The sequence below is a fragment of the Sardina pilchardus genome, chromosome 15 (assembly GCF_963854185.1).
Source record: "Sardina pilchardus chromosome 15, fSarPil1.1, whole genome shotgun sequence".
Taxonomy (NCBI): Eukaryota; Metazoa; Chordata; class Actinopteri; order Clupeiformes; family Clupeidae; genus Sardina; species Sardina pilchardus.
The window spans coordinates 7741760-7754121 of NC_085008.1; the positions used below are offsets into that span (position 1 = coordinate 7741760).

The 12362-nt window shown below is 45.4% G+C and overlaps 1 protein-coding gene across 4 annotated transcripts in view; it reads left to right on the top strand.

Moving 5' to 3' along the window:
• The first annotated feature begins 3122 nt into the window (after positions 1 to 3122).
• The window catches only part of rxrgb (retinoid X receptor, gamma b), a 24056-nt gene continuing 14816 nt past the window's right edge, over positions 3123 to 12362 (top strand). Inside the window, exon 1 of one of the 4 annotated variants that reach the window (XM_062555676.1) lies at positions 3123 to 3282. In XM_062555676.1, coding sequence (XP_062411660.1) covers positions 3252 to 3282 — 31 coding nt within the window. In that variant the 5' untranslated portion in view covers positions 3123 to 3251. Of the gene's footprint in view, positions 3283 to 8494; positions 8859 to 12362 lie in introns of those variants that run through there. The other 3 variants (XM_062555675.1, XM_062555673.1, XM_062555674.1) reach the window with 3 other exon arrangements.

Here is a 12362-nt window from a genome sequence, read left to right on the forward strand (position 1 = left end):
CACCTCGCTTCTCAAAGACTAGCCTCGTTAAAGGTGAAATATGCAAGTTATTTTTAGCTTTATTTGCCTGAACTGATCAGCTTTGGAGTCATTGGAATGGTTATTTGACTTATTTTGGGTTGAATGATGGCTGTCTGGCTTCCCCCTAGCGTCTGTGAGCAGAAAAACCACGCTTGCAAGTTTGGGCCACCGGGTCCGTGGTACTGACGAACAGACAGTTTCGCAGCCTCACAATCATGCTCATAAAAAGGCAGACTGGCCGATTGAGTGTTGTAAAATAAACACGCTAAAGCTGTAGGGGAAGCTCTGCAGAGAAACAAGCATAAAGCGTAAAATGAGAAAACAGCGAAGAAATCGCCAAACCTGCATAGTTCCTCTTTAAGAGTAATATTCTCTTGAAAGACCAGAAACAAACACCTACTAATGCCACCATGCAGTTACATGTAAAGTGCATTTTGTGATGAGATCACATCTTTTCAGAACCCAATAAAGATACTAGCATTATCATTTACAATGTGGTCCAATAAATGAAACTTAGGTAACTTTTAATTGCGGCTTCTCGCGTGGGGGTAAACCATCTCCCGGCTGTGGGGGTTCCCTCAGAAGAAGAGAGAGAGGAGTCACACTGAATGTGTGCGAGGGTGAGTGGACAGGGTTGAATGAGGAGAGTCCTGCCTGCATGCCAAACCAGGGTGAATCTCTCAATCTCGGCTACTGTGTAACTCTCCCACTATCTCTCCATCCATCAGCCAGCAAGCTAAAAAAGAAGAGGAACAATAGAGAGAAGTGGTAAAAGACAAGAGCCACAGAATGGGTGAGAGAGCAAGAGAGAGAGAGAGGGAGAGAGAGTCTACCCACAGTCACCACTTTGAAATTTTCATCTTTTGTGTTTTGTGTGTGTGTGTGTGTGTGTGTGTGTGTGTGTGTGTGTGTGTGTGTGTGTGTGTGTGTGTGTGTGTGTGTGTGTGTGAGTGTGAGTGTGCCTGAGTGAGTTCATGCATACAGTTTGATGGATGATCTGTAAGATTGATGATGCTCAACATCGTTGTCTCATCCCAATACCCAAAGAGAGCGGGATCACTTATCATCTCGGCCTCTGTGTGTGTGCTTGTAGGGGGGAGGGATCTCTTTTTAAAGCATGACGAAGACTGAGTATGGAGATTCCGAGCAGATGGAGAAAGCAGCTTCACACACACACACACACACACACACACACACACACATACACACACATACACAAACACACACACTCACAACAGAGAGCTGGTGAGTATACGTTATTGGCCTCTGGGAGAAAGACATGAGAGCGAGTAAAGCGACAAAAATGAGAAATATAGAGAAAGAACGAAAGTAAGCAGAATTGCGTGGCAATAAACTGACTGATAGAAATATTTGATGGGAGTGTGAAGATGTGCGACTGATTGTGTGTGTGTCTTTTTTAGCTTGGTTCTGCAAGCAGGTGGCCCAGGTTTGTTGGGTTGGGGGAGGGAGACAGCTCTGAGAGCTTCGGTGTTTGTGTATTAGTGTGTGTGTGTGTGTGTGTGCATTGGTCGTGAATACAAAGGGATTACTACATGAGGTTAGTTTGTGTGTGTGTGTGTGTGTGTGTGTGTGTGTGTGTGTGTGTGTGTGTGTGTGTGTGTGTGTGTGTGTGTGTGTGTGTGTGTGTGTGTGTGTGTGTGTGTGTCTGTGTGTCTGTGTGTTAAAAGGAGGGGCTTGAAAGGAATTAAAGTGATGATGAATGTTGAGTGGGAGTGAAAGAAAAAATAACCTTTTTTTCTAAGAGAACCAACTGGTCTTACCTGAACATAACATCTTCAATGTCAGAATGCTGCGTTTAATCATAAATGTGCACATGACACTGGCTTTAAAAACAATTTATTAGACATGGCCAATCTTTAATCCCCCTTAGCCTATGTAGGCTATGTGTAATGTTCAATTATTAGTCTCAGTGAGAAACCCAAGGGACTTTAAACCCAAAACTTTGTAATGCCCCCCACCCCCACCTGATTTCATATCCATAAAGAAAGAAAATGACGTGAGAAAAACAGCACAATAGCCCTGCTCATGTGCCGCCATTAGGCAACTCACAAAGGAGGAATTGACAAATCACCATTTTAATCCCCTTGCTTGACTTTAATGAATTTACGTTATCTAATGGAGCAGGGGGAGGGGAGGGAACGGGAACTTACAAATGAAAAGCCCTGATTAGTGTGGAATGGGTTGAAGAAAAAAAGGCTATTCATCTTTGTTACCATCCTCCTGTGCTCTTTTATGGGTCGGTCTTACAAGTATGGCAGCCGGGGGGGACGGTAAAAGGGGGTTACCCGGCCCCATTAGAGGGAGGGCAGGGCCGATGTTCCATGGTATCGAGTGGTCAGCGGCTGCGCTAACAGAGTGTCTGCCGATCCAGAGTTCAAGACTGCGGGCGCCGCTGACTTCTGAATAACCCTCCGCGGAGAGGAGGGAGCTCGGCTCACCCTTATATGACCCCGCACCACTAAGAAAGATCTAGGGGGCTACCAGGGGGTCTCTGATCCAGAAGGCTACTCAGAGATTGCATACATGAACCAGCCTACAAATGACAGACATGGCGTGAATGAGTCGATCCTCAGACCGAAAACAGACTTAGACAATAGCTACATTTGCTTTCTACCAAATATACCAAAGGAATCCAGCGTGACTTCCCAAAACCACAATGACTATGTGCAACAAGATAAAATAAACCCTTGTTGAAAGTCAGAACACTGTGTAACATAACTGGTTAGCTTAAAAGTTCTTGTTTGTGTAGTGCGCACATTATGTCTTAATAAACAAATGAATAAATAAATAAGTAGGTTAAATAAATAGGCTACGTAGCCTAAATACACAAATTCTTATTTGAAAATAGAATTACGTAAAGAAATGAAAGAAAGGAAAAAAAGAGAAAAATCTGATTGGCCATATTTACGCACAGAAATATGCGCCATGTTTCACAATTGTCCACTGCTGTTCATTCGAATTTGAATTGCATGTCTGAGTGTAGCCTGGAGTTGTAACAGTCATAAACAACCACCATGGTGATTATGGATGAATGTTGTCATTGGGAGAAGCCCTCCTCTCGCCACCCCCTCGCAGGGCCCCGCGTCAGTGCGCTAGCGTTGAAGACTAGTTCACTTGGGCCGAGGAGCGGAACTCAGTGAGATGCCGCTGTGTGGGACGGCCAAACTACCACAAGCACTACGGGGAAAAGACACGGGCTTCATTGCACTATGGATAATAATGACCCCTACTTACACCTAAGTAAGTGTGCCTCGCTACTTGTTGTCTAGATATTGTCGCTTTGTTTAGTTTGACAGTAACTTTCCTGCTGTCTGCGCAAGCTGAGACAGTGCTCTGCGCGTTTGTTTCCTTGTTTATGGACCCATGAAATTTCAGCCTAGCTTGTTGTTGAGAAGAAGACGGCTTAAGCAGACTGTGGACTTTAGTCTGAGATGTGTGCTAACGGCGTTATTATCAGTGAAGTTAAGGCTTGTCTCGTTGTCTCTGACAATTGACGTGAAGGCAGCGGCGATTCCAAAGTCAGGTGATCGCGATTCTGCTTCTCAGACAAGGTCAGGGGTTGGCACTTTAACGGCGCTTACGTAATTTATGGCTTTCCAACCACGATGTTCGGCTAAAGTGTTGTGGCAGAATGACAATTTATTGGTCTGCGGTGGTTTACCGGTAGGCCTACGAGAATAGCGTGTTTGCATGTGATCGGAGAGTTCGCTTTTGTTGAATCTCTCCGACTTCCAGGACTCGAAGTAGCCTAGCCTTCAAATGGAAGTAATTAGCCATCAGTTTTCACCATGATGTTGTTACAAACGAGTTATCCGCCTGTTGTTCTTGCCGATGCAGATTATAGGCTACATAACTACCTAGTTATCGAGTTATAGGTTAGCCTATTCTGTCTGAAAATATCAAAATGTTCTAACCATTGTTTATGGAGTCACGTAGGCTATAGCTTATTCTGCACTACCTACAGTTGAGCTAAGTAGCCGACGTTTGGCTCTTCCTTATTGTGCGTCGCGACTGTCATTAGAAAATAATAGCCATGCAGGTGTGAATGTTTGTTTTGAACGTCAATGTTTCTTTCTGTCCTGCTCTTTATCCTCGCCTAAGCTAGGGGTAGCCTATAGTTTGCATATCATCTGAATTACCGTAGCTAAGCAATGCTTTTGGTAGGGGCAGTTAAACGTGTGTTGTTATTACTAACATGAAAGTAATCTTAAGTATATAGAAGTGGTCATTGTCTCTCAAACGGGAAGCGTTGGGCTGTCTTAAAAATCACGCACATACCATTGGGGTGCGTGTGCATGCTTAGATATCCACGCGTGTCGAGCGAGCCCGTGCATTCGGTTAGCCCTCCTTCGGGTTCTCTTATTCCGTGATATGTCCATGAAACAGCACGTGATTCTCTCACTTGTACCGTCAATCTGATCAGTTACTCTTTTAAAAGTCACAGTTCCCCACACACAACTGCACAATTTAATTTGCAATGTCTTTCCAAAGACCAGAGAGAACTTTTTGGTGGAGAGAGAGAGAGAGAGATAGTGTGTGTGTGTGTGTGTGTGTGTGTGTGTGTGTGTTAGGCGACATGCAGTGTGTGACAGAGATACTCTGGACCGCAAGTCAATAGTCAGGGTCATCAATGAACCTAAACACACATATGCTCTCCACCACCATATTCTTTGCATTTTCCTCAAATTGCTCTCGCTCTTTCATTGTGATAATAGCCCTGACTCTGTGTGTGTGTGTGTGTGTGTGTGTGTGTGTGTGTGTGTGTGTGTGTGTGTGTGCATGGCTACCACTCATTCAAGTGTGACACACCGGTCATGTGTGCGGGATTTTCATGCTCTGGCTTTGAATGGAACTTGCATGGCGTTCAGTGCTTTTTCCACGTTTCCTTGTGGAGAGAGTGAGCGACCACTCAGGTCTGGCTGTCTGTCTGACTTGCTGGCCAGCTAGCGGGTCAAGGCTGGCGGGCGAGTTCAGTTAAGGGCCGTCTGTGTTCAGGACGACTCGGCTCAAAAGCCCCTCGTCTCCCAGGGGCCCCCCAGGCTCAGGCTGTATTCTGGAGAGAAAAAAAAGCCAGTCCTGTTTCAGTGCCAGGGTGGTGGGTCTGTCTGTCTGTGTGTGCCACCGCGTCCCAGATGAGAGGGAGCCCTTTTCAGTAAAGGAGGAGGCCGTGCTCGGCTCACTCACGGCCAATTCTGCTCCTGGGACGAGGAATGCTCTGTGTGCAAGCTGAGAGCAGAGTCCTCGAATGAGGCAAGAGAGACACCTTCGAAGAATTCACAGAAGCTGCGGTCAGGAATGCAACTCAGTCACTAGCTCAGCCTCAGACTCGCACATAGAGAGATGTGTCCGTGCATGTACCCACCACATACATACATACATACACACACACACACACACACACACACATACACACACACACATGCAAAGTGTGCATGTAGATGTTTATGTGCGCACATGACAACAGGCAAGTAGACTTCAACATGCACAAACACACTGACACACATGTGGATAGGCAAGTCGGCCCCATACGCAGGCAGTAGAAATCGTTGTGAGGACACACCCTTGAACGGCAGTAACAGAACGTGAAACACACACACACACACACACACACACACACACACACACAAAACGACCCAGCCAACCAAACACCAAAGCACACTGAGTTCACCTTATACTGTGAGTCTACTTGATATGATCCCACAGTTCACATGTCCATATTGTTCATGTCCTTTGTTACATACATGAGTTTCTTAGATAAGGAAATATTGTTACTGTTGTGAAAAAGTGTTTGACATGTACTGTATGTAGCCTAGTACATTGTCATATCATGTTTGCTGGCTTGGAAATGTTTTATTCATTTCTTACATGAGAGTATTTATATTTATAAGACTATGTGTTCAGTAAGGCCCCCTACCAAGTTCACATGCACATAAGCAATTCCTTATTTTGTGCAGCTGTGCTAGTGTTTGCCAATTTGACCTGTTCAGAAGGACAGTGAGTGAGAGAGAGATAGACAGAGAGAGAGAGAGAGAGAGATAGAGAGAGAGAGAGAAAATTGTGGGTAATTACTCATTAGCCATGAAGGTCAGTGTCCTGATCTAATTGAGACTCTTATCATGCACAGCACTTCAAACTTGTAAACAACATATACTTGCGACATACGTGCACACACACACACACACACATACACACACACACACACACACACACACACACACACACACACACACACACACACATACACACACACACACACACAGACACACACACACACACACACACACACACAGACACACACACACACACACACACACACACACACACACACACACACACACACACAGAAGCACATATATTTATGACATGATGTAGTAGGAACACTTTTCCAGCCTGACCATAACCAATTGTTGTAATATGCTCTTAGTGCACAGTCCATGCACTTTTTGTCTAATTCAGCTATCCTGTAGCCTGGGCGAACCTGTTGGCAAATTTGAATGTGTTCTTCAGGTCAGTCAGGCAAGGAGGCCATTGAGACCCATTTCCAATTCTCCAAAAGCCCAGGCACCAATCACAACCAATATGATGACAGATAAAGCAGTGCATTCAACACAAATAGCTGCTGATAGTGACTGAGTTAAACAGATATGGACGTGCATTTTCTTTAAATGCAATCTCCATTACTGAGAGTGGCTCTGGAAAAGCTTACGATTTACGACTCCCAGAGCCATAACCAGCAGTGAAATTAAACTTTATTATCAAATAGTCTCAGAAGTGCAGCAGTCAAATCTCTCTTGTAAGGTTTTCAATGCAGTAGTTTACTCAATAAAACCGCTGGATTACAGATGCAATGCAGACACAATACATTGTCCACCTCAGATCACCATTAGTGTGTGTGTGTGTGTTGATGTGAGTGTGTGCATGTATGTGTTTTGTTTATGAGAGATATATACTCGCAGCATGTTTTATACCTGGGTTGGATTATTCATGGTTGCATTCCACATGGATGAGCTGAGGGCTGAATCGGATTTTCATTCTCCGTGTAATGGACATCAACGAAGTGTGTGTGCTGCCTGCCCTGAGGACAGACTGTGGCGAGACTAGATCACTTGATACAATTGTGAGCGAATATCTGAGGATGTGTGTGTGTGTGTGTGTGTGTGTGTGTGTGTGTGTGTGTCTGTGTGTCTGTGTGTCTGTGTGTGTCTGTGTCTGTGTCTGTGTGTTTGAGTTGTCTGTGAGTGCATGTTTGTCTGTATGGGTTTGCACGCTTGCGTTTGTGTGTGTGTGTGTGTAGGGGCTGTCAGTGGCGCTCCTTTGGGGTGTGCCTAATGTGTTTTGTCTTGTGGATTTTATTTGGAGGGCTTTTTGCCACACAGCAGCACAGACAGGCACAGAAATAGACCACTCTCGGAATGCGAGGTCCATTAGATAACGCACGTACACACACACACACACACACACAGTCTCTCTCTCACACAGAACACATTCACCGGCCCTCACAAAGAAGTGTGCAACAAGGTCTGGCAAGCCTTGCTGGAAGCTCAGCAGCTCACCATTAGACTGGGTTTCATGTGTGTGTGTGTGTGTGTGTGTGTGTGTTTGCACTGTTACCACTGAACCGGTCTAATAGGCCCATTCGTCTGCACTAAGTACACTATTGCACCCTGGGAAAGCAGAATGGAGAGAGGAGACTCTTTTTATTGTCAGTTGCCTTGCTGTCTCTTGCCGTCCCTTTTCTCTGTCCCTTTCTTCCTCATACACACACACACACACACACACACACACACACACACTGGTGAAATACCAGTGAAATGCAGACATGACAAGTGACACACAACAAGTCATACTCTTCTACTACCTCTACCATTTTCCCCTTTCTTTTCTCCTCTCTCTCTCTCTCTCTCTTTCTCCCTCCCTCTCTGTCTTGGGCACAGAACGGTGCTCAATACAAGCACAGCAAAGAGTGTCAGAGTAGAGATTCTTTCATTTCATTTCCTGCTGAAATGTGTTTTGTTCATTTTGTGTGGTAGTGGCCCGTTATCGGTGTCAAACAAACAGACTCCATGTGCTTTGGGAGTATCAGAAACATCTCTGACTCACCCACCACGAGTGTGAAACTGCTGACTTTGGATGGCTCCTGAGCCAAATCACAACCACACTCCTACTAACACATGTGTGTCCATAGATCTACACACACACTCACACTCTCTCTCACACACAAACACACACACACACACACACACACACACACACACACGCCAAACATATGCCCACTCACATGCCCACAAGCACATACCCTTGACTGCCACAACAGGTGTTTGCTCTCTGAGAAGATAGTTTTACATATGCCACACATCTCCCTGGTGATCTCCCTGTGTGTGTGTGTGTGTGTGTGTGTGTGTGTGTGTGTGTGTGTGTGTGTGTTTCATTGAGTGTGTGTGTATGTGTGTGCTATCGGTTGTGTATGTGTGCTTGTGTGTGAGTGTGTGTGTGCGCGCGCATATGTGTGTCAGTTTGGCAGGCCTGTGCCCAACGCTTCCTCTGGGATTGAACTGAGGATAATCTGCGTAATCCGGTAAAAACGGCACAAGTCTCCACCCCTCCGTCCAGCTCCCCCCACCCTTTCCGAGCTCTTCTCTAGCGCGCTCCCTGTCTGGTCTCCCAGACGACAGCCGCCTCGCCTCTCGCGCCTCGCACCCCACGACCGTCTGTCCCATCGCTGTCGGATACGCTCGCTTCGCTCGGCATGTGGCACCCGGCTGCGTCGCCTGCCGCTAGCGACACACACGCCCGAGAGGCAGGCAGCTACGTCCACTGTGAGTACCAACACACACGCACACACATACACATATGCACACACACACACACACTTGCACAACTCTTCACTGTGCCTGACTGACTTGAAGTGACTTGCACTTACACATCAAGCATCTAAATCAATTTCAGAGAAGAGAATAGAGGAGATAAGAGAAAGATGGACATAGTAATGTGTGGTATGGAAAGAATGAAATATAAACGAGATTCAGAGAGAGAGAGAGAGGAGTGTGAGAAGGTTGGCTGATCTTTGCCTGATCAGCAGAGGACTGAGAGCATTCAATAGAGTTTGGCTTGTTTATTTGAAATGGACTGTGCGACTGGTCAGAGCTGACATTTGCCCTCAAGTCTTCCACTGAGATTATAATACTTACAAAGACACGTCCTATGGCATGGTGCAAAAGGGGATGCTGGTATGTATACATATCCCACTCATTGCATCATGTATGTAATTGTCTGTGTCTGTGTCTCTCTCTGTTTGTGTGTGTGTGTGTGTGTGTGTGTGTGTGTGTGTGTGTGTCTGTGTGTGTGTGTGTGTGTGTCTGTGTGTGTGTGTGTGTGTGTGTGTGTGTGTGCTCTTTTGCACTTCCAGGCTGAGGCTTTTAGAATCATCCATCATTTAGGAGATCAGGATGAGTCTTGATGCACTTGTGTGTGTGAGTGTGAGAGAGTGGTCTTCATCTGAAAATGAGATGAAGGAGTGGAGGACTGTCAGTTGCAAAGCAAAGCGAGGCGCCCTGTGTTAGCATATCCGTTTTCACATCTGAATCCTGCTATATCATTGGCTCTACATGCGATATGGATCGGGACTGACTTTCAGGCACATGCTTTTTTTGGCCTGTCCTGAATGTGTGTATGTGTCAGGGTGTAGTATCAGTTTGTGGTATCAGTATGACAGGCACAAGGTGTGTGTTAGAAGTGTGTTGTGTCGTGTCTAACTTCTGTTTCATTTGGGCAAGAGTTAGAAATGCTATATAGTAGTTTAGAGAACCATAAGGCAGTGTGTGTGTGTGTGTGTGTGTGTGTGTGTGTGTGTGTGTGTGTGTGTGTGTGTGTGTGTGTGTGTGTGTGTGTGTGTGGGTGTGTGTGTGTGTGTGTGTGTGTGTGTGTGTGTGCGTCTGTGTGTGTGTGTGTGTGTGTGTGTGTGTGTGTGTGTGTGTGTGAGAGAGAGAGTCTGTGTGTGTGTGTGTGTGGTTGAGAGTCTGTGTGTCTGTGGGTGTGTGTGTATGTGTGCGTCTGTGTGCGTCTGTGTGTGTGTATGTGTGTGTATGTACGTATGTGGGTGTGTGCGTGTGTGTTTGTTTATGCATATGGTGGTCTATATGTGTGAGTTGCAAGGGACAAGGACGTCCCATCATGTGACCAGTGAGGTGTTGATTACAGGCCTGGATTAGACTCTCTCTCTCTCTCTCTCTCTCTCTCTCTCTCTCTCTCTCTCTCTCTCTCTCTCTCTCACACACACACACACTCTCTCTCTCACTCCTACCATCATCTATCAACTTTTAGTGAAAATATGTTCTTGTTTTCTTTACAATTGCTTTATTTTACCTCGCTGTTTACGCTGCACAGTGCTTTGACAGGCTAGCGAACGGTGAGTTGGCTGTTAAGCTAACGCTAACTGACACATGAACCCAGAACCTGATAAATTTAGATGTCGTCTTGACATTTACATCACATTTTAGCCCTTAGGCTGTTATCTGTCTTTTTCTCTGTCTGTCTCTCATTCAAGAATCTTTACAGGTCCACCTTCTATGGAGCTCTCTCATTACTCTCTCTTTCTCTCTCTCTCTCTCTCTCTCTGAGAATATGTGTGTATGTGTGTGTGTGTGTGTGTGTGTGTGTGTGTGTGTGTGTGTGTGTGTGTGTGTGTGTGTGTGTGTGTGTGTGTGTGTGTGTGTGTGTGTGTGTGCGTGTGCATACTGTATGTGCTTGTGTGCATGTGTGTGTGTGTGTGTGTGTGTGGGCGTATGTGTTTGTGCGTGTGTGTGTGTGTTTGTGCGTGTGTCGTGTGCTGTATTTAGACTTGACTCATAATGAATGTGATCTTTATATACTTGCCATTTGGATTCTGTTTGGTCTCTTACAAGCTGGATCCCCCCTCCTTACTTTCTCACAGTTCCCTATGCCTCTCTCTCGCTCCCCCATGCAATCCCAATAACCTCTTATTCTCTCTATCTCTCTAACTGTGTGTTGTGTGTGTGTGTGTGTGTGTGTGTGTGTGTGTGTGTGTGTGTGTGTGTGTGTGTGTGTGTGTGTGTGTGTGTGTGTGTGTGTGTGTGTGTGTGTGTGTGTGTGTGTGTGTGTGTGTGTGTGTGTGTGTGTGTGTGTGCTTGGTCTGAGTTCTGGGGCAATTTAGGCTGATCTGGTATGAATGAGTGACCCTGCCCAGGTGGGACAGGTCAAGGTGACCCTCCCCACACACACAGTAATGCCTGCTCATTAAACAACCATGTTTTATTGAGCCACTTATCCAGTGATTCAGTATAATAATTTGCTCTCTCTATATCTCTCCCTCTCTCCTTCTCTCTCCCTTTCTCTTCCCCTACAGTATGTTCTTTACATAGACTTTACACACTCTCCAACACTGCAGTCACTTATGTTTGTTACTATTACATCTATGCATATTACTATCACATCTACTATTCTTACTATTTCTTTGCTATGATTATGTCACTGCTATTACTAAACTACCTCAAACACTCTCATGTAGACTTAGTCGCCACAGCGTTTCCTATGTGAACATGCTGAAATACTCTACAGCACGGTAGACCTGCTCTAAAACTGTTGAACAGAGATGACTTGGGGATGCATTCTCTATCAACACATTCTTTGCCAATGCAGCTAGATTTACTCTACTTTTGGAGCCAGTATACGAATATAAATAATATCCTAAGAGGTAAGGCACTGGGTCCACACACAGCCCACCTGAAGCACCAGCCTAGTGAAAAATTACATTTTGCTATTAAGAAATGTTGTAATATTTTTTTTTTTACAATTCATCCAATGTGCCGTATGTTAAGTGACAGTAGCAAAAGGGATATGAATATGGCTCTGGAGCTTTCAGTGGAAATGACTAGTGACCCAGATGGTGTTTGGTCAGTGCATTAAAATACAAGCACATTACCTTTGTGTCTCATTTCAGTCAGCGCTGCTCTGAGGGCCACAAGACAAGTGATCTGAATGCTGCATTGCTATCTTTTTCTCGAACCTCTTAGCTCTGTGCAAGCGAGAGGAGGCATTGGCTGCAGTAGACAGCAAACAGTTAGCCGCTGTTATGTAGTTGTGTTTAATCATCAGTGTTATTGCAGGTTTTGTTCTTACTTTATTTATTCGCTAGCGAGATGTTTAACCATACTGGTTCACAAGTGTAGGAGCGGTCACCATATTGTGCACATGACCGATCAAAGGATTGAGCTGAAGGGGTGATGCTGAGACCACACCAGGTTGAAATATATAACGCACAATGACACAGCATTAGCAAACCCTTGTCTTGACTCTGGAGCCAC